This window comes from Gymnodraco acuticeps, unplaced genomic scaffold (genome assembly GCF_902827175.1).
Source record: "Gymnodraco acuticeps unplaced genomic scaffold, fGymAcu1.1, whole genome shotgun sequence".
Classification (NCBI taxonomy): Eukaryota; Metazoa; Chordata; class Actinopteri; order Perciformes; family Bathydraconidae; genus Gymnodraco; species Gymnodraco acuticeps.
In genome coordinates, this window is record NW_022989755.1 from 21 (window position 1) to 26126 (window position 26106).

General features: G+C 40.8%; 1 protein-coding gene across 1 annotated transcript in view; it reads right to left on the bottom strand.

Moving 5' to 3' along the window:
• Positions 1–271: 271 nt before the first annotated feature.
• Positions 272–26106, bottom strand: part of LOC117543047 (potassium voltage-gated channel subfamily H member 4-like) — a gene marked incomplete at its 3' end in the record, with an annotated part of 33384 nt that continues 7549 nt past the window's right edge. Inside the window, 15 exon segments of the mRNA XM_034211078.1 lie at positions 272–348; positions 703–794; positions 1658–1987; positions 1989–2038; positions 2979–3017; positions 7839–8053; positions 8132–8381; positions 8673–8872; positions 9388–9582; positions 10786–10987; positions 11180–11337; positions 12383–12623; positions 20472–20616; positions 21311–21443; positions 23548–23781. Coding sequence (XP_034066969.1) covers positions 272–348; positions 703–794; positions 1658–1987; positions 1989–2038; positions 2979–3017; positions 7839–8053; positions 8132–8381; positions 8673–8872; positions 9388–9582; positions 10786–10987; positions 11180–11337; positions 12383–12623; positions 20472–20616; positions 21311–21443; positions 23548–23781 — 2561 coding nt within the window.

Consider the following 26106-nt stretch of genomic DNA (forward strand, 5'->3'; position numbering starts at 1 on the left):
TCTCTCTCTCTCTCTCTCTCTCTCTCGTGCACACAAAATGGCTCGTTCCACACACACACACACAGAGCCGAGCTTTAATGAAACACAGAGACCCAGACGTAATAGTATCATATTATTTTCGAATCAATAATTTTTCAAAATATCTTCTTTTTTTTTTTTAATAACCATTTTTCCTCCTGGTCTCTCTCCCTGTCATGCCTCTGTGCCCCCCTGGGGGGGCGCGCCCCCCACTTTGAGAACCACTGCTTTAGGTGAAGGGGCTGTACCTTACCTTTTGGTTGAGTTGACTGATGCTGTGTCGGACATCCTCTGTCTCCAGCAGCAGAACGGCATTAGCCTGTGTGGAGTCTGGGTAAAACAAAAAGAGGTGGACTGAGTATATACTGCATGCATACAGTTGAATATTCTTCAAGTAAATGTGTTGGACTTCCACTGAACTGAATGTGATAGTAATCCCAGAACGATAGCAATCATCAGTAAGAGCTCGGGTCACACTCTGTACGCTGCTTTGACCCCTGTTGTCCTTTTACATGTTCTCTGACTCTTTGGACACATGGCTGTCATTTAATTCCCCCTGCCCTCTCATATTTCCCCCAGAAGGACGTGGGGAACATTATTGGATCCACAGTTTGACCTCTTGAGTTTACCTCCAGCCATCTGGCACCCGGGTGACCCTCGCAGCTGGAGGCGGGCTCTGCTTACCTTGGGTGCTGCCTCCCGTGCTGGCTCTGGGCCCGCTGTGCTCCACGTTGAAGTGGAATGCGTGTCCGTTGTCTTCGATACCGTCTACGAGCCTGGCAGGGAGGAGAAGCTGGAGTTAATGTAACAGTAGAGCTTTTTCAATTATCATCAGAGCTATCAGAGGGCACAGGATTGGGCCATGAGATCTGCTGCTGGCAGGGGCCCATGAGGGTTTGAACATGAGGAGGAGAGCCCGGTCTGGAGGGGCGGATACCCGAGCTCTCTGAACCAGCACGCACCCATATCTCGGACTTACTGGATGACTCAGGGATACATTATGAATACAGATGGTTGGGGCAAGAGGATAAGGTGCTCTGGTAATGAAATGCAGTGACATCTGCTGAAATATGCAATGCAAATACACCCCATTTACATTAAGTGGATAATTCAAGTACCTGTGGCACGACTTTAGGTGTCTGTTACTGCGACGCCTTACTTTAATCCGTCAAAGACCATCATAGATATGTAGTCTAGTTGGATGATGTCGATGGCACAGGCAGGTTAGTTCCTACATTGTTATGTTATTTCTTAAAGGGGGGAAATGATAACAAATATAATTGAAAATGGCTCTTACAAAAATGTGTGTAGCACTTCAAATAATATGGCTTATTTAAAGCTAATTTACTTGCACGACTCCTGCTGTTCTAAATTAGTTTCCTCATGGTTGATTGCACATAAGGTAGGGTTAGGGTTAAAAAAAAGCGCAATGTAAGCTGAGCGAAAACAGCGTGATGCCAACGTAAACAAGATATTTTAGTTAAGGATAGATAGCACTAAGGATGAATGTTGTTCCTATATTGCATTGTATTGCATTACGATGAATGAATGGGTGTTCAAATATTTCAATATATCCAATATATTTCATTTTGGCTTGTTTTCTGCTTGTCTTTTTTATTTTATTTCATTTGCACAATACCTGGGACTGAGTTCAGGGGGTCCAAAGCAGGTAACGGTTGGGATGAGCAGCTTTGAAGGCTTTTGCTCGGCCCCCGTCGCTACCTGAGCTGAAGTTGAGGCTGTGGAGGATTTAGGGGAGGAGTTGTGCTCTTTTTTGGACGGCAGCTGGGGGGACGAGCTCTGTCCGTGCACGGCACGACTCAAGTTGGGGGAACGGCAGCGTCGCAGAGTGTTAAACTGCCGCAACTCGTCCCCCAGGAGGTTCCCCAGAGAGGTGCGGCGAACAGGGCCGCTGAAGCTCGGCAGCAGGAGGTTTCGGCGGGAGCGGGTAGCCGGAGAGAGAGGGGAAGTCGTCAGGGTCATCCCCCTTTGTCTCCACGATAGAGGGGAGCCTGGATTCCTGCTAAAACAGTCAATACAAATGTGACATACTGTAATAACTGGACCCTTTTTATTGAAATGTTTACTACCAAGGTGTGCATTTATCCTAAATCTGCCTGTTTTATTTTGAAGGATGGTGATGATTATATATGGTGACACTGAAATATTACATTTGAAAGCTGCTGATTATTGTGTTATTTAGATTTTAAGATAAGATAAAATGGACCTTTATTAATCCCAGTGGGGAAATTCAATAGTTTAAACAGCAACAGGATGAGATTGAAAAACAGGACAGCACAGATTCACACAAGATTAAAGATAAATACAACTAAAGATACAAATTCTAAGTATCTTAGAATTCTAATTCTAATTATAAGTAACTGTTAATATGAGATATGAGATATCAATGGGATAGAGCTGATCATATTTTCATTACATAATTCTGCTTGTGAGTAAAAAACTATTAACTTACATAAACTTTTAATGCAGACACAGTGAATTCTGTAAACAGTGTTTTAATAGTGGAAGAATAAGGCTGGAGATAAGCATACTGTACAGTACATGCATGGTGAGAAAAGTAGCTCATAAGGTTTTCCATCAGGAGAGATATACTGACCCAGTTAGCTAGCTCCAGGGACTAAGCCACTCTACTTTTAAATGGGGTTCAACCTGTAGGGGAAGTCCTAGCACAAACCCTCCCCCAGCAGCACTCACAAGCAATATATATAAGTCCCCTGAAAACACAGGAGTTTTACCTTAAAAAAACAGAAACGCAAAAACTCTGGAATTGATTTGACACAAATGCACCTTTAAAGACAATTGCATTGGGGTCTACTTTCAAAGAAGTCATGAACAGGCTTTGGAAAGTATTATAACTTACAACTATGTTCAGGAAACCGTGTGTGGTGCTAAAAAGAATAATGAGAGCCCTGAGAGAAGAAAACTTAATTTGAACTCACGTGGTGAAGCCTGGGAGACCGTGAAAACCTGCTGAGACCCTGCAGTAACAAAAAGAAAGCGAGAAGGATTACAAAAGATAATCTTGAATCAAAACTTATTTTTCAAATAACTTCCGTAACAAACCTTTAACTTGAATTTAAATGTATTTACACATTTGGGAATTAATGGTGCCTTTTGGAGTTTACTTATAAGCATACAGAAGTCATGTAGACTGAGGGCTGAACCATCACCTAAATATAATACAAATCAATACGGAGCCATTGTTTGAGACATCTGTTTTTGACCTCCAAGTCTACTTCCAGTGATCAGCAACACATTACAAACATTCAGTGTTATTCCTTATAATACATTCTGAAAGATAACTTTAATTAACGCGGAATATATCTTGCCATGTTACCACCACCTGTTGATCAGTGAAATAGTGGGATGCCATTGGGAGCTCCATAAAGAAAGTAGAGGTCAAAGACTCCACAGGGACCATATTATTAATTTAGCTGATGTCTGGCCATTTTTAAAATGCATTCAATTCAAATGTGTCATTCTAAATGACCTTGGCCAGTGATAAAGCCTTTGCTTCACACTCTCTAAACTCGAATGCAGAAACATCCCAGTGAAGGTTTGTCTTTCTGCTGGCTAAATTGTAAGCAATTTAGAAAAATTGCCAGCTGGATGGGAAATGAAACTGTGGTAATGTAATAGTCTTCCTTCATGTGTGAAAAATATGTGCTTCTGACAACAGGGCTTAATGTGACAACACAAGCCACAGTCTATCGCTCTACTAGTGAAATAGTGCCAGTAATGCTCCTTGATGCAGAACGGCAATTCACAAAGGAAACACATTAAATGTAATCCTTCATCGAGAACAATACTGAGTTTAAAAATCATCAAGACGGTTAAAAGGAAAACATAATTCCAGCTGTTGGATTGCATCTCCACAGATAGTGTTACTATGTGAGAGGAAGAGAGGACACATATGTGAGTCTATTCAAGGCAGGGACTAATTCCCCTCATAACGAAAAACTAACCCTGGGGCAACACGGACTGATTAGCAAGCCAGAGATATTGGTGCCAAATTAAAGAACATCAATATCACTTAATGGGGCGCAGATGCCACAAGTGTCCTACATATCAAAGTGGGTTTGCAGAGACTTCATTGAGGGAAGGTTTTCTGTCACTTTTAAGTGTGCTGTCTTGACATACTTACAAAACCTTTTACAGACATAGAGAGTGTGTCAGTGTTTTGCATGATGGGCCACTTTTCAAATCCAAAACACAAGAGGGAAAATCTGCATATGGTATACAACCAGGTGTTATGGTTAGAAGATGAGTCAATCTCACTAAATATCTGGAAATCGTGTTGGCGGATAATTTTGGAAAATGTGATGTTTTAAAAACACAATGGAAATAAGAACCACAGCTGAGAGTGTTTATTCATCCATTCTGAGTTAAACTGGGTTTATTACAAACATTGTTGATCTATTCTACTGAAAGCATGAATTGAAAATGTCGAATAAAACCTTTTTTGTCAAATCTTCTCTGAGCTCCTTCAGTCCTGTCCTATCCACTCCAACGTGTCATCAACATTTCTCTAGCTTTAAAGAAAACATTCTCTCTCCCACCACATGGTTTCCAGTGGCTGTCTTTATCAACTTTGTTAAGCTGTCGTTGTCATGTGAGGCTCCACAGGGGGTTACTTCCCTTTAACTCCTGACCGGCCAGCTTGTTCTTCACACTCCAAGTCTACCGACAACTTAACTCTCCCTGTGGCGACACGGTCCTTATACTCTGGCATATCTGGACTCAGTGCTGGTCCCCTGGAGGTGGAATGACCTTCCCACTCTGCTCAGGACAGCACAGTCCCCCCTTTTCTCTCAAAACTCACACCCCCTTAAGAAATAAACAATAGTCGAATTTGGTAGAATTTGCATTCCCAATCATTTTACCTGACCTTAATCCTGCAGCAAGTTTTTTAAGGTACTAAAGGGAAACAAAAACATATTTGACATTGACATATCATTTCAAATAGCTAGAGGCTAACTGTGTTGGTATGCCCATTGGTGCTGAGCAGGTACAACAGGTGTTCATTGTTTGTAATGATTTTTCACTGGCTGCAGCAAAAACAACTCTATGAGAGCAGTGGGAGTAAAGCCAAACATCAGAGTTGCACCCCACAGCCAATCAATCAGCTGAAACTCACCGGAAAGCTCCAAAAGCCAAATGGGACCTGACCTTTCTAACAAATATGATTATGATACATTTAAATTATAGCCACGTTTGAAAAAAAAAATCTTTGAACTATTAGAGTGTTGGTAATCAAACAATTTTAACATATTTGATTCCTACAGTTTAAATCATAAAAGACAAACTTGAAAGTCAACTGTAAATGTTGGTCCGATGTTAAAAAGAAAACACAAACAAGTATTTGTCTCTGTCTGCATTTAACGAAGTGAAAGAAGCTGTGTCATGGCCTGGCTCTTGGCCATAACAAAAACGTGGAACGGACACGATATAAGGAAAGTATTTATTATAAAGAAAACAACTAAACAAAAGAGCTACCACAATGGGATGTGTTAATCAGTAAGATCACTCAGTAGTGTAGGTGTCGGTGTGTGAACATGGTGTGGTGCAAGGTGTTGCATGCCAAACTAAGAGGAAGGGGGGGGAAAAGCATAAGTCTGGTAGCTGCTCTCAAAAGCAGATCCTCCAGCAGAGAGAGCGAACGAGACTCTGGCTCGAGCCTTTCACTCCTCCGGTACCGGCGGCCAGGTGCCCTCAATCAGCGCAGATAGGGAGGAAGGGAGATCTTTAAAGGGCCATAGACACACAACAGGACAGAGTAAAGCAGGGGTCGTCACAGCTGTAAGATGTTATTGTTCTCTAACAAAAAAAACATTAAATCGAAATTAAATGGACACCACTGCAGTAAAAGTTAAAATGACAAGATAAAGAGGGATACCTTTTACTGTAATTGGCATGCCCACCATCTGTTAGGTTTCACTACAAATGACTGATTGCTGTACAGTCAGCATACAATTCTTATAAGTATCTCTCAAGTGTAAAATAACCTCCCATCCTACAACAGCCACCCATTCAAATAAGGATAAGGCCAGCAAGACTGTATATATATGAGAGAGAGTGTGTGTGTGTGTGTGTGTGTGTGTGTGTGTGTGTGGTGTGTGTGTATGTGTGTGTGTGTGTGTGTGTGTGTGTGTGTGTGTGTGTGTGTGTGTGTGTGTGTGTGTGTGTGTGTGTGTGTGTGTGTGTGTGTGTGTGTGTGTGTGTGTGTGTGTGTGTGTGTGTGTGTGTGTGTGTGTGTGTGTGTGTGTGTGTGTGTGTGAGGAGTCTATGGCACCTGGCAGCTCCACCAGGCAGCTGAGCACTCCTTCATCCTGTCAGGGGGGGGGGTGAGATACAAGTAGAGAGCCAGTACTCAGCAAAACCACAAAGAAACCTGCTTGAATCACAATTAAAGACTATCATAACTCTAATCATATATGTACATATAGGGCATGCATACACAGAGGAGGAGTTTCTGAGAAGAAGGTCATTTTTCTCCAATAACAATCCATTATGCATGGATTGTGGAAGAGGCTAAATGTTATCTATGATGTCTCTTTTTGGAATTAAACACCTAAAAAATAATCTTTGTGTTTTAGAAAATATCATCATTGCAGTTGAAGCTGATTCACTTAGGCTAGCTGGCAACAATAAATCCAGTAAATTATTGCAGCCAGCATAGTTTCCCTGTTCTAATATTCCAAAGCAAACAAACAAAAAACAAAATGAATGAACTAATGAGCAACCAAACCATCAGACAAAGAGAAAGGCCTGTCGGAGCCAAGGGAAGTGCTTGAAAGTATAAAATGCCTGAGACAGTGAAATGAGAATGAGATTGGTAAATTGCTTTGGGGAGAATGTGCAGTTTTGTAGGTAAGATTAGTCTGAATTAATTTGTTTTTTTCAGACAGTTAGAAAAAACGCCATGAAGGACAGCCATTTATGTTTATGCAATGTCTTTATAATGATTTAAGCTGTTATTTTGGGGGGTTTAAGACTTACTTACTTGAGACACATCATTTAACAATGTCCGACAACATGCGCTACATGTGTAAGTTCGACGGGTGCATTTTTCTGCACGTTAGGAGGATTGTCTTTCCTTGCGTAATGCTTTCTTAAATAACTGTGAGGGGCAGCAGCATTGAGAAGAGGTCAGTGTCTGGGTGTAATGTCATCCTGCTGGGCTTTGGGGTGGCAACATGGAAGAGATACGGCCGCCTGACAGTAGCACCCATGCATAGAAATTGGTCTGACAATCAAGCCACCAACAGCCCTTTGGTTGTTGTGGTAGAACAAGTGTCAAGGAGAGTGACAAACACACCTGGGGGGGGGGGGGAACAAATGTGTTGTAGTGTGTGTTGTGGGCTCTATTCTATCAGACGAATGTAGGGGGAAAAGGTTTGTGTCTGGGTCAATTTTTTTAGCAAGAAAAAGTTGTCTTACACACAAACATGATCTTTTGGTGTTAGCACTCTAGAATCAAAGTGCACATTTTTGACTCTTTTGAACCAATGTTGAACTATCATGCAGGCTGACATCCATTGTAGAAGTTGAACAAATAGTTTCTAGTTTCTTGACCACAATATCATTAAAAGACACTTAGAATTTCTGACTTCCCCAAGTACTACCGCTATTTTCATCTACATTTTCTGTGTGCTTAAACATGTGCGTAATACTCAGAGTTAAGCACACTTGAAAAACGGTGTTCTTTGCCAGTGACGGCTTTACAATTCTGCCCCAATTTGAACCCCAACTACTTTTAACCAACGCCAGATATCTGTGTGTGAGTTTGTTTTCAGTACCTCATCCTGGCTGCCCTCACGAAGGTTATAAGTGAGGTTGTTGTGGATGTTGGATGTGAACACACTGGCGTACTCCGGATACAGTTCCAGCACCTCTCTCAGACCGCGCACGTTGATATACTGCAGGTCGCAGTAGGTCAACGCCTTCACATCGGCGTTGGTCTTGATCACCTGGTCTGGTCCAGGCAGGTCAGAACCAAAGAGGTTCCCTTTTACTGAAATAAAAAAAAAATACATTATCACGATTGTGCTCTTATACAAAAACATGATGTCAAAAAAGCCCAAATACGAACCTATTAACGCCAGCACCATGTGGTCTTTCAGCACCTCCAGGGACCCGGAGCAGACAAAGTAGTTGGCATGCAGCGCGTCACCGTGACGGATGAGGTACTCGCCAGGGACGCAGAAGGACGTTTTTATATGGAGGGAGAGCGAGCGCAGGCAGCCACGACTGGCCCCCTGAAAGACCGGCAGCTGGAGGATGTCCTTATTCAGATGCATGGCGATGTCGGCCCGCAGCTCATCAGGGAAGTCATGCAGGAGCTGGGGAAGTGTGACAGATGTAATGAGGTGTGACACTCAATGGTAATTAGGGAGTGGACTGTGTTGCCACCAGTTACCCTCTTATGAATTTCAATAGGATGTCAATTGGTTGTGTATGGGGCTGGGCAGCCATGTGTTAGGAAAGATCAGGAATAATTGCAGGTGCAAAGGGTTCTGATTTCAGATTTCAGGGCTCAATTACTATCTAAACATCGCCTCGGAGTTTCAAGAGGGCAGAAAGCACCATGTCCTAAAGTGTTAGATGACAACAACAATGTAAGGGACTCCTACCATGTTGACATCTATACCATTGTTGACCGACCACGTGGTCTGGAAGTACTCCAACATGCGCTGCTTGATCTGCTGGGGCAAACGGTGGACACGGATGAAGTCCTTCAGGTCGTTCATGCGTGTGTGGTAGAGAGAGCGCCGGGAGTACATGCGCTGGATGATGGCCGTCACGTTACCGAAAACCAGGGCATGCATCAGTGCTGTGTGAGGGAGAGAATAGACAAGCCCTTAGTAATAATGATATAACGTTAGGATATTTGTTCATAGGGAATCTAAATTCTATTCTGAAAGCTGTTCTTTTAGCACAATATAATGGGTTGAAATGTGTTTCTATACATTTTCAAGGGTTACATTTCCTGCTTTAAAATATGAATCTCAATTTCTATTGATAACAAAACAAATCTCACACTTGTTACTGTTTATTTGTCTTTTGATTCTCACGGGGAGCTCAGAAATTGATAGCTGCATTTATCTCTGTTTTAACAAGCAGTCTGTGAACAAAGCATAATTACCTTCCGGATTGTTGCACCAATAATTGCCACCTCAGCTAAAATAATCTGTTTATTGGTTTATAAAGATGGCTACAAGCTGTGTTTTAAAGGCCAGCCAATCCCTCCATCCCACTTCCTGGTGAATCACTAATGCTGGCGTGCCACACAGAGGCACTGTTATGCCAAGACACCAGAGGGAGAATGAACCGTGGCGTCAGACATACCGCCAATGAGCATGGTGCAGATGGAGAAGATCTTCTCAGCATCGGTGTTGGCACAGACATTGCCGAAGCCCACACTGGTCAGACTGCTGAGGGTGAAATAAAGGGCGGCGATGTAGGAGCTGCGCACTGTCGGGCCGCCCACCGTGCTGTTGATGTAAGGCGTATCCAGCCGTTTACCCAGCTCATGAAGCCACCCTTGAAGGAGAAGGCAGAGCAGGAGCGAACAGTGTCAAAAGGTCATGTTAGCATTGTGTCTGCGTGTCGGCTCTGAGACAGATGGTAGTGTCAGGATGGTGCGGAATTACCTGGTCTTGGACAGACAGCAGTGTGTGTTTGTGTTTGTGTGTCAGAAAGAGATGTCTGCAGTGTCAGGAACTGGCATTTTGGTGAGGGACAGGGTCGAGTTAGACCAGGTCTTGCAGGGTTAAGAAGACATAGTGTTAGCAGGTGTGCGCTAACCCTGCTACTGTATAGATGGAACAAACTGTCAGAAATGTACCACATATAGTGACACTAATGGAAACGGCAAATTAGGCTTGATGTTGAATCGTATTTATTTGTATTTTATTTTGCTGTAGACTGTCACAGTATGTGTGTTGTCGTTTATGTTTGTTTAAAAATAATAAATGGCGGTTAAACTGTAGAATTAAACAAGTTTGTAGTCAATTTGGACATACAAAAAAAAGCTTTGTACTAATGCAGGCAATTATGTAAATAATAATATGTTGAGAGAAGTGTTCAGATATCCTAGAGATAATTCCTAGACTAGAAAAACCAAGTCAAGTTTTTAGGTTTTCTCTACCAGTTGCTTTTTTGTATCAGGATTTGATCTGCGTACCCACGGCCCTCATTAGAGTGTCAGAGTCAGGTATTCGCAAATATATCACCACTGAGCAGGGCTTCACAACCAGTTAAGGGATCCATTTGGGACACAACTAAATCTAATCTATTTTCTTAATTATTGGATTTTTCCTTTTATACAGAGAATTTAACTGACTAACAAAAAGAGAGATTGTCAGCACTGTGCTTAAGGCAAGGCAAGGCAAGTTTATTTATATAGCACTTTTCAACACAAGGCAATTCAAAGTGCTTTACAAAAAATGAAAGACATTAAGAAAATGGCATTTAAAATCAGTCATTAAAAAGAAAAGATAATAAAATAAACATTAAAAGAAAAAATACATGAATAAAAGTTACAGTGCCGTCTAAGATATGAATAGTTCAATTATAAATGTTAAATTAAAAATTCAAATTAAAAAGTTTTTTAAAAAGTAAAAGAATGTGAAACAATTTCTAAATGTATCCTTTACCGAGAAACAATGCATGATTCCCCCACCTTTGCTGCATAAAACCTCCAACCTGACCTTCATACATCAGCAAGGCCCCAATCAGACTCACCTATTTCCCTGGTATCATTGGTCGTTATCTCCCAGCGTCCAATCATGTACCAGATGCAGGCCATCCAGTGTGCCAGCAGGGCAAACACAGACATGAGTAGGGTCAGCACCATGGCGCTGTACTGGGAATAGCGGTCGAGCTTCTGAAGCAGACGAAGCAGGCGTAGCAGGCGAACTGTTTTAAGCAGGTGGACAAGGGAGGTCTAAAGAGGAGAAGTGGGGGACATTGTGAGGGAGAAAAGGAAAGAGGAAGTGAAGCCATGTTATATCTGGAAACACACTTTGACTACAAAAACACAGCTGAATATCACAGCTTGGATAAGCAGTGATTTACTTTGCTCAAACAAATGTGCTTATCTTGTATAAAATGCGCTATTTAGGGAGAGTGCACTCACCACGGTGATGTTAAAGGCATACAGCAGGTCAAAGGGCAGGGCAGCCAACAGGTCCACAAAGAACCAGCTGGTGGCGTAATGGATCCAAATGGAGCGCGCCTCAACCACCACCTGCCCTGACTGGCTCACATAGGTGGTGCGGAAGTTCAGGATAATGTCTGCAAATAAAACAAAAAGGTTATTTTGTTTCCCCAGCGATTAAAAGATGGTATAGACTGACTGCTTGTTAACAGTGAGAAAAGGTTTGTTATAATGACAACAATAAATGATTTGAGATGAGAGGAATATGCACGCAAATATAGAACAGCTTGAATATGAACATACAAATCACGGAGAGACAGGTCATCTTCATCTTAGTGTCAGAATGTGGCGAGCACATAACAAGCAGACCTCTGGCTGTGTGGTCTGATGTAGGAAAACTCATCTGTGATGCAAGCTGTGCATGTTTGCGGAGAAGTTGGCTCATCACTCAATTCACCTCTCAGTTATGAAAATCTACAAGAAGGTAAGATGTTTATGCCAAAATGTTTAATTTCAAATTCAAATTTCCCTGAATCCTTTTGGCTAGCATGCTTTTTTTTGTGCTTCTTTTACATGCAATCTATCAATGACATGTCTTTGGAAGCCAAATTACAATCAAATAAAAGTCTGGAAAGTGATATAATATATTGAGCTTGCAGAAACAAAGTTGAAAAAAGTTCCTCCCTAGCTTGGCTGATGGCGTCTCTCCTCGTGCCATGCTGAGAGACTCGGACATTTTCTCATACACTAAAGGGAACATGTTGAGGTTCAGCCACCTGAATTCTTGGGTGCATCCCTTTGGACAATAAAAGGCATTACAAACTAGGAATTCCTCGGAGAGTGGAAGGAAATTCCTAAGGGAATACAAAACCAGGTTGATTAGAACTAGGAAATGGGGTACTTTCAGGGGAAAAGGATGCCTCTGTGGCTCTTGGATACCCTGTTGCCGTAGGTGGCAAGAGAGAAAAGAAAATGGACAGATACCTAATGAAAATGTCATGTCATCATATATGTTTTTGAAAAGCACCAGAATGCTCTTGTGATTCTTCGTATCAAGTATAGTTCCACATGCATTGATTTGACCAAACATGACCATCAAGATGTATGGATGAAATTGGTTGATCCACAGAGCAATGACTTCAGGTAAAAATCATGGAGCCGTGTCTTCTTTTCATCACTAACCTATAATAAAGAGCATTTCCACTACAATGTCGCTGGGGATGGTGGAGCGCCCGGCTGTGACGGTGTCATCGTACGGTGTGAAGCTGACGTTGTAGGGCACGGTGACAGCCACATAGAAGGTGGCCAGCAGAATGAGCCAGTCCCACAGCGCCTTGGACACGCTGTAGTGGAGCAGAATGAAGCGTGACTTCTTCACGGCCGCCACCTTATACTCCGGTATTGAAGGCTTTTCAATCATGCTCTGTAAAAGTGAGAAAATACCTAGGTAAGAATACATACACAGTCATTAAGTTGAACACAACAAATAGCCTCTTATATTTCAAGCTTATGTATATATATACAAAAAACACCTGCAACACATTAGAGAAGCTGCATCACTTAATGAAAAGATGGTTATGGGCAGAGCTGTGTAAATACATATTATTCAGATTTGAGTTTGCCTCGCCAAGATTTAGCAGAAACAGTTGATATAAATGTCAATGCTGTCTATTGTGCCCTGACCGCTAATAATTTAATACCATATGCAACTCAAGTGAAACTGAAATGGCTATGCTGCTTAGTTATCTATTCTTGACAGCCTCCTTATAGACAGTGATAAACCTTTTAAATGGCTGTGCAGTAATAACACCAAATGGCAGATATAGGCCTGTGGTCAGTGAGGGGGAAATTCATTACCAACAATGACGCCTTATACTCTCATACATGACTTGGCCTTGGCTTAAATTCGTCCCTCCAAATGCCATTAGTGCTTTAAGTGTCCGGCGGTACGGTACAATTGCCGTCAGCAGCGTTTATTTCGAAAAGTCATGCTTATTCATTCCACTCATTTACTTTTTATTGAGAAAATCCAATTGCAGGAAGCTTGAATTGCTCTTGCTGATGAGGTGGGGAATCCATTCGATGCATAATGAGAGCGCAGTTCTCCAAATGGAGCCTTGCACTCGGCACATAATAGCCTTAACTATGTTTAGGAGACAGGAGGAGAAGCAATTAGATTTGACAGTGGTGAGAGGGGAACAGAAAGGAGAGTTAAATGAGTAATCTATCCTAAAACACTGCGGCCCCTTCAGAAACAGGTGGTGGCAAGCATCAAGGAGGTTGGGTAATAAAGTCGCAACAAGAGATTTCATTATAAGGGCTGTGAAGCTAACTTGGAGAGAATAGACTGACTATTTTATAGCAACAGAGTGCTGCAGGAATGAGTCCTAAAACCAGAAATATGAGTTAACAATTTTGCCCTCCATGTTCTCAAAGTCAACCATTTTCTTTTTATGCATTTCTCATGAGATGTGGCCTAATCAGACTACAAAGGTGGTCAGGGAAATGAAACATCCTCATGAGAAGTCTGCTTTTACAGCGGTGTTTGAACTTGCACTCTTGCAAACTATTCCATCTAAAACTTTCTTACTTGTAGATCAATTAATGTATCATGGTATGAGAACATATTTTTGTAGAAAAGATAATCGTGTTAAATGAAATGACACCTAATAACCTAAGAACAGAAGCGATGGTGTGAAGTTTGTGTATAGCCTAATGTAGCTTTTTACTTCAGTTAATTGCATTTATGTCGTAATTTTTGTTGAGGTAACCAATGCTATGGGTTAAATGCCGGTTTAGCCCTAAAAGTACGTCATCCCTGCAGCAGTCCTTTCTATTGGGGAAGGATGTACAACTTTTTCTTGTATTATTCTTAGAAAAAAAATACCGGGAGATATTTAAACCAAATCTTAAAGTTCAATGATGTTCCCAGCTAAATAACTTTTAAAGCTGTATTAATTATGGCTGCTTGACACGGGACACTCAATGTATTCCCAGTGAAAAATAGCAGAGAGCTGTCATCAACAGCAGTGGCATATGATGGCTAACTTATGATAGGTCAAGCATTGTCAGCAAAAGCTGGACTGTTTATTTTCATTTGCCATACAACACAAGAGGTCAGAGGCCAACTGACCTTCGGCACCCAAGGGCGTCACGTCCCAATGATTAGAAAAGAAAAGCCCAGCACTTTGGGGACATGCATCTCACACAGCCACAGCTGGTCTGCTCTTCATTAACTCACAATGTGGCTAAGAGCTTACTGTTCCAACTACAAGTCCCAGCATGCTCTGGGCTCCAGCACTGATAAAAGCCTGTTTATGATGGGAAAGAGGATACACACGGCGCACCATGTGTCTCAAGCACTCCCTCAAGCAAGAATCTATTGCAGAGGATGCTCAGCCAATATTTTTATACCACAAAATAATAACTTTCAACAATGCAGCGGGAGTGCAGAACAATACAAACTGCAGTCAACCTCTCTCAATTGACTCCTTGCTTTGCTCGGTACTTATTATTTGATTTTAGAATCACTACACCTACTACTCTTGGCATTAAGATCTGCAGTTTCAACAATCAATAAATTGCCTAACAGCAAGCAACTAAAGATACACATTTGCTGTCTGAAAGTGTGTGTGCGTGAGTGTTTAGAGGGCAAAAATAAAAAGAAGAAAAAAATATAAACTGAGGGAAAGTAAGATGTGAATGTGAGCTCTGTATTTCACAGTCAACCAAATAAGTATTTTAATCAAAACTTTAAAATGCCTCCAGATTAGACTTTTTTGACAAGTGCATTAAAGTGAAAAGAATTGTGGCTCTCCCCTGGGAAGTGCCTACAATGAACAGCGTGCCTGGTTATACTGTAGTAGCCGATACACTCATGGGTTGACAGCATCATAACGGCCAGAACAGACACAACAACAACAACTCAGTGTTTGTCTTCAGGCAAAGAAAAGCTCAAGCTGAACATGTTTTGAAGAGGCAACGCAGTGTGTGGTATACGGTCCAATTCATGATTTTGCTTTCTTCTACATTTTGAAAATGTGCTACACAAAATGTACTTTTGAAATCAGTTTATGGATTTGCATTTGAGTATTTTTATCTCAGTACTTTAGATAGACTTTAAGCAGTCACTTGCCACCTCTATGTTTTGTCTTTAAGGCTTTAATCTGAAGATGCATGTGTTTTTCAGGAAGGAAATAGTATAGCTCCCCCCTTTTCTTCCCTGCCTGGTAGGATGATGGCTACAAATAGAGATTAGAGGAGATGTGACTGGCCGTGCTGTGGAGGCAGAGGAAGATAGCTAACTTCTACTGAGAGGCAGACAGAAAGACAGACAGATGGACAAAGTCAGAAAAATATAGAGGGAGAGACAGAGTAAGAATGAGTAAAAAAGAATGGGAGAAATATAGGCATAGAAGGCAGTAGTGGAGTAAGTATGTTTGACCCTTGCTTAACTTAACAAAGCAAAACTCTATATCAAATGAATGCCCTGAATATCCAGTAGAAACACTGATTTTGCAGAAGAAATGTCAGTGTCAGCGTTATTTTCTTCATGCTATATTTTCTAAACAGGATGTTTTTTTCAGTCAAGGTCCCCTTACAAAAGAGAGAACAGAGTCTATGAACTTTTTAAAACCAAATATGGATTGTGAAAGCATTATGTTCAATATTGTATATATATATATATATATATATATATGTTGCCAGGTCATTTACTTTTTGAGTATCATATTTTAAAATGTTTTATGTATTTTATATACAAATTGAACAGTATTTCCCTCTAGATTGTAATCTAAGTGTGGACAATGAAAGTGTTCCTGTTGAGGACAAGCAACCCATTTTCAAATTCCACTTTAAAAATTAGAAGGAGTGGAGAGGCAGCCCTTCAATATTTGAGCTGTAGTGGGAAAGCAAGAGCGAAAGGGAGGGGTAATTCAGAAGCAGAGGAAAATGGGTGGCTTCACAGAGTGACAGACAATCCAGAGGGATGAAGCCGAAATGAGATGACGTTAGAGTGACAGATGGAGAGGGAGAGAAAACGTGCGAAAGCAGCAAATACAAAGAAAGCTAAATGCAGGGGGAACCATAGGCCACCAGTGGTAGTAAATAAGTAGATTTACTCAAGTACTGTACTTAACTACAATGTTGATGTACTTGTACTTCACTTGAGAACTTCAATGTTTTGTTACTTCGTACTTAACCCCACTACAATTCAAAGGTAAATATTATACTTTTACGCTACTACATTTATTTAATACCTTTAGTTACTTTGCAGATTTGGATTAATAATGTGAAATATCATCACTTAAATAAGACTTTAGTTACACCAGATGCGGACCAGAACCAACTCCGGAGTGGCCCAGCCTCCCACGGCCAAATTCCTACACTAGTACAGACCATGAATGCGACACTCCGCGTTGCCTAGAAACCACCAAACCACAACGCAGTGCGTTTTTTTTTAAAAGTGCATCTAGTGGTGCTAGTAACGGTGGTCCTATGATAGCAACTCTAAAACATGTCTCTCTCAACTCTGAAGCGTAAACAGAGACACAACGGTCATTGATCTTGTGGAGCAGATGCGCGCATTCCAAGTCAAGCTGTACCTTTTCGCGACCGACTTGAGCACGGGTCGGATGCTGCATTTTCAGATGCTCCCCAAACACATCACATCCCCGGCACAAATCACGAATGTGATGACAGATTTCATTGCGAGGTTGAAAGAGAACTTTGCCGGTCGATTGGACTGGGCTTTGCCAGAGACCCCTTCACTGTTGCAATAGAGGGGGACCTTATCCACCAAAGCAAAGGAGGTGGTCCCTTCCATCGACGAGGGGAAATCTACACTGGAACTTATTGACATGCAGTCATCCGTAACCATGGCACAAGAGCAGCGCACTAACGGGCCAGCGAAGTTTTGGAGTGACGTTAACAAACAGCAGTTCCCTAACGTTCAGAAAGTAGCTATCTGTGTGCTCAGTATGTTTGGATCAGCATGTATGTGAATCAAGCTTTTCACACATGAACTCAATAAAAAGTAGCACTCGCCGCTCCCTGACTGACAGCACTCTTCACGAGCCAAAAATCACTGCTCTTGTTCAAAACAAAAAATGTCACTTCTCCCATTGAGAAAGTATTGATGCATTAGAGTCTAATGCATCAATATTTATAATAAAACATTACAAATATATATATTAATCTAATATGGGCTAATCTGCATAATGAGTACTTTTACTTTTGGTACTTAAAGTATATTTTAATGTTAATACTTTTCTACGTACTGGTACTGGTACTTCTACTTTTTCCACCTCTGTAGGGTAAAGAACGATGAGAGGTAGAGACTCAGAAAACAACTAAGACAAACTCGATTACCAAATATAAATAACTCTATGAATGCCGATTATTTGACACATAAACCAAACAAATAGACCCTGGGATGTGTTTGTCAGTTATTCTTGAGAAAGTAGTAGGCTATTAACTCGTGCTACTCACCCTAACCAAATTCTGATAATATTCCATGTTTGTTCCAGGTTTGTTTATCTTTTCTTAGTATTTTTAGTTCAATTTAGCGTTATTATTAAGTTAGTTTTTTCCAAACCGGTTGTTAGCTAAACTTGCTACTTGCTACGTTAAATTTAAGTGCCGTTTCCGTGGTTACCCGCAGTGTATGTTACCACTCAAACGGTAGAAAATATGTAAAATGTAAGTAGTAGCCTACAGTGTACTTAGTTTTCCCACCTCTGCATATTTATTTCCCATTCTCCATAACTCGAGTGCAAAACTAAATATATCGTTTTTATACATAAATTCCCCCCAAAATATACAGTTTTCAATATTTTACAATACAAATATCCACACAGTGTTGATCAGATATTGAAGGCTTGGCTACAATCACATAAAACCTGCTTGTCACTTTAATTCATAGTGTTTATTAATCTCTAAATCCTGATTTATTTAGTTTGCTTTGAGATCTATAGCCAAATCATTGCAAACATTTACCACACAAGTTAAAATAAAGATGAGAACATGGTTGCAATGTTGCTGTGAAGAATATTATTTATTGCTTTATAAATTATTCCTGTCCTAAATTGTACAACATTGCGATTTCCAGATATGATTGGTAGGCTATACAATTATATTTTAAGACTTTTATGATGGTGAATTTTAATATGAAGATAAGTGCTATAAGGGGGAAAAAATAATATGTTTTAGGGCGTTCATGCCTTCCTAATATTTTCGACATTCATCAGAAACTTCATTCAGAATTGATATTATGACATTATGCTTTATGAGTAGGCGATTTTATGAATTGAACAGTAACATCTGAGGGGTGCATGAAGAGACAATCTAGTCAAATTGTGAGTAATACAAAGTGGGAGTCTGGAGTTTGAGTCTATTGCATGTCATTATTGCTTTGAGTTTCATTCTCATTCAAGATGCATTGTATCTGTTTAACACTGTTGGCAGGTCTGAACACATATTTTCCAAGATCCCTGATAGATTCACAAGACACTGTAGCTGTCAAATACCCAGAAAAACAAAACAACACCTTATAGAAATAGATCTAATTTGTATTCTAACCAGTAGATGTTTTTGTTTTGTATCCAAAAACACACAGTTTGCCTGCATTTATAATATGCACCATCATCACAGGCTTTTTATGAACTATTCATAGTCTAACTGTATGTTACTTTCCCTCCCTAGTCCCTCCCTAGGGATAGAAATGAATTAGGCGCTGGTTATTTTCTTCAGCATGGAATTGAAAAAATGTTATGAGTTAAAAGAAAAAAAGGTATGTTCAAACTAAAATGCTGAATCTGGTTCATGATGTGCGTGCTCATTTTCTCCTACCTACAATGTGATTTTTATGTACAATTCTGATTGTTTGGCTTCTTTAGAGAATTCACAAATAACATCTGTGTGAATGACTAAACACTTTAAAATGTTAATGTACCTAGTGGTAGAACACATTATCTCTGATTGTTGAGGGTTTTATGTGTTCAGTTTTGTTGGTGCATGAGATTGGACTATTAGAACAGGTGTGTGCATGATATCAGTGAACTGTGCCATCTGTAAAAAAGTAAGAATGGAAGCAAGTCAGCAGGAGGTCTGGCAAACTGAGTGGAGGTTTAGCACGTTGATTCCCATGAAGATACCTGCAGGTCGGTACAGAGAGCAGCAGCAGAGCTTTTGTTTCGTGAACAGGATGCGGGTCAGGTTCATGTGAGGGCATTTATCACTGCCTTTACAGAAGCTTTCTAATTTGGGTGCTTTAAAAAAAATCTGAATTACTAATTTTTTCGGTTAAACGTTTAATCATTTGGTCTATACAATTTCACACAACAGTAAAAAAAATGGATATCAGCCTTACATGACCTTTTTAAATAGCTTGTTTTTTGTCTGACACACATTCAAAAACACAAATTCTTCATTTAACAACCATTTAAAACTGAGAGAAAGCAGCAACTTACCATGTCAGCACGATAGCTTAAATATCTACAGTTAAATGTGGTGTCCTTCAGGCCTGTAATAACAGGAACATATGGTAGATATTCTAACATAAATGTTCCCAAGTTAGATATGAAGTACCTCCTTTTTCTTTCTACCTGAAACAACTTTTCCTGTATGGTATCTGAGAGCAAACCAGGAGCTCAGTCTCATGAATAACATTTTCCTGGAGTGCAACTGTATTATTCACAGCCTATGAAGGCCTTTGTTCTGTAGAAATAACAAGTGGGAATGAAACCGATGATAGCTAGGGTCTATTTCACCTCAACATGGCCCCTTGAGGTACTTTAAACACAACTGCACTTGAAACACAAAACAGCACACTTATCTGAATATGATTGAAAGCTATAAGGAAAGAGTCCATTGTATCCTTAAACAACAACTTACTTAAATACATATATAATGTGAAGATACAGCGGCCTAATTTTGACATAACAGCAAATGTAATTTAATGGAACATGGTGGTGACAATGACATTCATCATGTAGCTCCTAATTTGAGGTGTTGAAATTCTCCCAAAAAATGATGATGATGATGATGATGATGATGATGATGATGATGATGATGATGATGATGATGATGATGGGAATCTGGATCAAGACATTTTATATTTCCTTCCTAGATCTCATCTCTTAAATATTAATATTCTTAATTTTACTTCAAGATTTAGGGTTGTGCATTTCATGGTATCCCAGAGAGCATGTGTCACACAGAAATATACCGTCGCAGCCAATCAGCAGTATTTGAGAGTAGTAAAAGTACTTACACCCCCAAGTTTGACATCCCTTTTTCTTCCCCTGCAGAACTGGCTGGTCAGATGGGTCAGCATGGTGCGTCCACGCTTCCTGGCCTCCCTGAAGTGAGAGCTGCTCTTCCTCCTCCTCTTGTCCTCTGAAACGGTCACAAAGTTGCTCAAATTAATGATTCTATTTGAATCTTTTTTCAACCCTCCCCAATGTCTCTCCTCTGACTGACACCTTTTCTTTTTTTTTTAAATATCTTTCTTTGCTTCTTATTTTTAATTGAATTGATATAGTTCCATTTTTTAATTTGTTCTACTTTTCAACTGTGATTGTCATTGTTAAAGGGACAGTATTTTCAGTTTTTTTAAGTTTCATATATCCTTATAAAGATGATAAAGAATAAGAAAAGATCAGGGCATGTCAGTAAGTAAGACAAATAACACCTGAGGAATATTCATCAACATAAAGTAATTACATGTCTTTTTTTAGGCTGAATATTCCTCCCTGTTGCAGTTCCCCAAGTAAGACACAAAAACACCTCCAACCAGTAGGTGCTTGACTTTCCTTTCGATTGCATTTTCTCACGATGATTTCCCCCGGCATACTGCTTGATTTTTGCAACAGACTGTGTCCAGGTTCCACTCGAGGAGATCGAAGCCCCGGATCAAACTCCCATTGCGAAAACATTGTCTGAGTTCAGTGAACGGATTCCAACACAACCACAAACTGCTGGGCAGAATGTGACAGTGATGAACAAGAGCACAGGTAGAAACAGAAAGCTGGGAACCAGAGGATGACCTGCTCGTAAATCATGCTCCAAGTAAGCAAATGCTTTTCTTTGGTAAAAAACCCAGTAGCCTACCTTCCTTCTTGCTAGTTGTGGTGGGCCCTTCCATAGGTGTCCGTGATGTCCTTGAATGAGAAGAGGAAGAGAACCATTTCGCCCTTTTCGTTCTTTATGGGCACGATGTCAAGCAGACACCAGAAGGCCACACCTGGAACAAAATCTCTATTTATTGAATGAAGGCAAATCGTCAACATGCAGTGTAATGTTATCGATCTCTTAATGACTTCAGTGATGGCTCCAAGCGCTGTGATATCCCATGTCATCATGCCAGCTCTCACGTGTGTCAAGTATAGCCATAGCCTTTCTAAAAATAGACCTCCAATTAGATATGGATCATGTTCAGGAGGAGTGTGCACAGAGAGAAAGAGCAAGTCACAGGGTTGGTTTTAACAAGTCAGGCAGGGAAGGAGAGCCATAGATGTAAGACCTCGTCGTAACCCAGAAAGCTCATTAGCTACTCTGCAGAATCGCTGCTCCGCATCTCTTGTCCCCAGTGTGTGTGTGTGTGTGTGTGTGTGTGTGTGTGTGTGTGTGTGTGTGTGTGTGTGTGTGTGTGTGTGTGTGTGTGTGTGTGTGTGTGTGTGTGTGTGTGTGTGTGTGTGTGTGTGTGTGTGGTGTGTGTGTGTGTGTGTGTGTGTGTGTGTGTGTGTGTGTGTGTGTGTGTGTGTGTGTGTGTGTGTGTGTGTGTGTGTGTGTGTGTGTGTGTGTGTGTGGCCAAGGAAGACAATAGTTATGTTGTGTCTTGGCTCAAGTCTGTGGGTGTAACTACACTGTACAACATGAGAAAAGCTTATTTGTGTGTGTGTTGTGCTTGCAAGCATTAGGCGCTAAAGGTACATTCACTAAAGTATTGTACACATTTGAGGTACTTTTATTTTACTCAAGTATCTTCTTTTAATGGCAATGTCTACTTCTACTCTTCCACAGAGGGAAATCAAATGCTTTGTAATGACAGCTTTAGTTACTGGTTATTTCACAGATAAGGATTTGTAATACGGTACTGAAGAAAATGAAATGCATGAGAATGGAAATGGTGTTGTGTCTTAACTGCATTATGTTTTTTATTTGGGCATATAATAAATGATTGTGTCTTTCCCCTCATTAGTTATACTGTCACTGCCTTACTGTAACTGCATTACTGTACTGTGAAAGAAGAAGAAGAAGAAAATGAAAAGAAAAGGCTATTTTCAACTACGGAGCAGATTTGGTAATCCATCAGCATAATTAGCGGTTCTCACCCTTCGAGGCAGCAGGTCTGGAAAGAGAATCCTGTGTGCCGATAAGAGAGGATTAAACTGTGTTGTTTGTTCTTTTGAAATGCATGCCATCGTATTTTGAGTCTGATACAGGTTGTCAGAAGGATTAAGAAGAAATGGATTTAAACTACAGTGGTAAACAAACACATACAGTATGTACAGTACCTTGTATTTTCTACACTACAAAACGATGACTGGGGCGAGGTACTGGATTGAGATCTGCTGGAAGTGTGCCTCTCTATTGACAAATGTGTAGAAGATTTAAAAACAAGTTTAGGCACTTGTAAATGTCCTAAATCGTCACGATTTGCCCAAAATGGTGATATTAAGGATGCATTGGAAGTGTGTGCTATGGTGAATGAAATATATAACATATGTTATTTTCATGAATGTGTCCCATGCTCAATCCTACACGTGACTGTATTTTTTGATGTGTACTTGTTGACAGCAAAGTTTCAACTGTTAATCATGTTTAGATTTGTATTTACTTTATTTTGTATCATTATCTCACCTTTTAGTATCTTATATGATATGTTTGAATCTAGGACAGTTCTTGTACAAACACATTAGATCAAGACTGACTTTAAGAGTTTTGTTCCGGCACACAAGTTCAGTCCTTCAGACCTCTTGCCCTCATGTGAAGGGATAAGAAAAGCGGATTTTCACTTGACCTTATGGTTTTATGTGAATACTAATGAGCACCAACTGCAAAAGGTATCCCAGTGCTGACATGCTTTATTTCAAAGTCAGGATCCCTGTGGGGAATCATAATAAAACCAAAATGTTAAATCTAAAAATAAATGTGCTCTCCATAGAGATGAATACAAACGAAATCACACAATGAACTGCTACAGCAGAATCAGACAGAATCCAGTTCAAATCAACTGAACACAAGATGACAGGAATGTTAATTGCCAAACAATCTTTGAAGAAAATGAAGATTATGCCAACACATTTAGGGCTCTCTCCTCCCTATCTTCTTTGCCGTGCACCCACCATTTTTCTTGTAGAAGTGGACCTCGGCCTGGTACTCCTCTCGGCCCTCCAGAGCCTTCTCCATCTGCTGGGCCACGTGCTCGCAGGTGTCCATGCCGTACAGGAAGCGGCAGCTGCAGTTCTTCTGCATCACCTCAGTTCTGGTGAAGCCCGTCAGTTCACAGAAGCCGTCCGAGCAGTAAACGATGGGGTAGCCGCGGTGACCCTGGGCGTTACCCAACAGGAAATTACTGTCTGTTAGAAGGAAATGAAAAGGTGTTAGAAGAAGGTCGAGGCCAAGGTGAGACACTTTTTCTTTCTCTAATCTTTACCAGATGAGCAACTTGCTTCCGTCTGAAGTTTGTTGAACTATAATCAAAGTCTTTTAAGGTCTTTGAACTTTTGTCAAAGTGGTCCAGGTTTAGTTCAATACTAGTTTAGCAGTTCAAAGTAAACATGAATCAGACTTTGGTGTGGACTCAGTGTCGGGCTAAATTCATTCCCCAGAGCTGTCATCGTGTGATTTCAGGTTTACTGATGTCGAGGGTTGAAGGGAGTGCTGTGCTGGGCAGCAGAAATCAAAAACAGCTGGCTGGAGTTTAAAAGGTGCACAAAGGTCAGTGTTAGGCGTACTTGATTTGCTGATGGGAACACATATAGGAACCGGAACAAATGGTTGTATAATAGAGGAACGTGAAGTTATTTGATAAAAAATTGAAATCTGCATCAGCAGAGACTAAAATCCCAAAGTTCCCCCCTAGAGGGAGTATCTTGTCTTGATGTACACATCTGTTACAACGGAAACTGCTTATCATGCGATTACGTTCAATTCCCTTCAGAATTCATTATTGTTGTCTATGAATGGCTTTGAAATAATTACACAAAAACATATATTTCAAGCTAATTGACTTCACTTGAGTTATTAAAATGGCTTCATATGAAATCTTTATCCGGGTCCTGTGATGGATTGAATCTAATTATAAACCCAATAAAGCACTGGAATATTGCACCCTTGTTCTTGTTGTATGTTTCTTCGCCTGTGCATCTCAAGGTGAGGATATTAGGTGGAGTATTGCAATGTGTCTCAATGACCTGACGGATACCCAGCAGATCCACATATCTAAATGTCAAATTAAAATGGTGGAATATGACATCTGATGTGCAGGGTTTCCCATTATGTGGATCACATGATGTGAATATTGCACTCCACCTGTGCTGTTCATTCAGCACCAAGGACTCTACGCTCTGCTTCTTCACTGTTCCTCACTGAGCTTCAGCACCATGGACAGTTCTCCGGCAGCAGTACGGCTGTGTTCCTGCTCTGCCACAGTGACTCCCGGCTGCGGTGCGTTTGTTTGCGCCTATCTATAAATATGTGAATCCTGGTGACAGGTATAGTTTGACTTCACACTTTCCCTCGCTTGCTGGGTGCATGTGACCTTAACGAGCTGAAGCAGCTTCTTGCTGCAGTGTTGCCTCCTTGTTGTTGTTTGGGCGGTGGTGGCGAAGTCGATAGGGACTTGGCTTGGCAACTGGAAAGGTCACCAGTTCAAGTCCCGGCAAGACCAAGTGCTACCGAGGTGTCCCTGAGCAAGGCACCGTTCCCTACACTGCTCCCCGGGCGCCGTTCAAAATGGCAGCCCACTGCTCCTAACACTAGGATGGGTCAAATGCAGAGAAACAATTTCCCCACGGGGATTAATAAAGTATATCAAAAAATTAGAAGAGATGCTCGAGCTACAAGTGGAAGAAAGTGATATACACTTCCAAAGGGAATACAGCTTAGCAAACTGGTGCCAAAAACGTTATTAAAATAAATAAGGAAATTATTTTCAACGGATTATAGCGATTAATGGCGCAGACACAATAGCAGCTGAACACTAGTAAGCCAACAGCAAATAAATCATTGTTAGTTTTTCTTAGTTTGGTAAAGTTTGCACTTACAGTATGCCATTGCTTTTGGTGACAGATTGTGGATAATTAAGACAAATATTCACCCTTTTTAGTTTAGGTGTTCAACTTTTCTTCTCAAGAGCTGTTCAGACTGTATCTACAGAGTCCCTTGTGTGACACATTTGTAATCCTAATAGGAAACGTGACTATACTGTATATGAAACACATTAGCACGTATCCCTCCTGGGGTACAGAGAGCTCTTGGATTGAACTGGATATACCAAGTGGATTAACCCCCTCCCCTAACACGTACAAATCTACGGATCAGGGTTATGGATGTATTTAAGGAAATAATGAGTGCATAATATTTTGCTGATTCTTTGCAAAAGTCAGCACAGAGGCATTACACTTTGCTCCACAGTCTCTGACATCTTTGTACTGCTTAACTGAAAACATCAACCTCGCTATTTTCTGTATGCAAAGCAGAAAGGCAGCGCACTTGTAGTCGAAATCTTCCCGATTCCACAGAGAGCGAGCCTAAGAAGGAGCGGTGTTAAGCAGCTGCTACAGCGCCTTCCGCAATCTAGCACTTTAATTGGCCAGGCTGAGCCGAAAGCAGTCTATAGGGGATGTATTTTCTGAGCAGTGACAACCTTTCTTGGTTGTGCAGTGAGCAGCAACTAAACT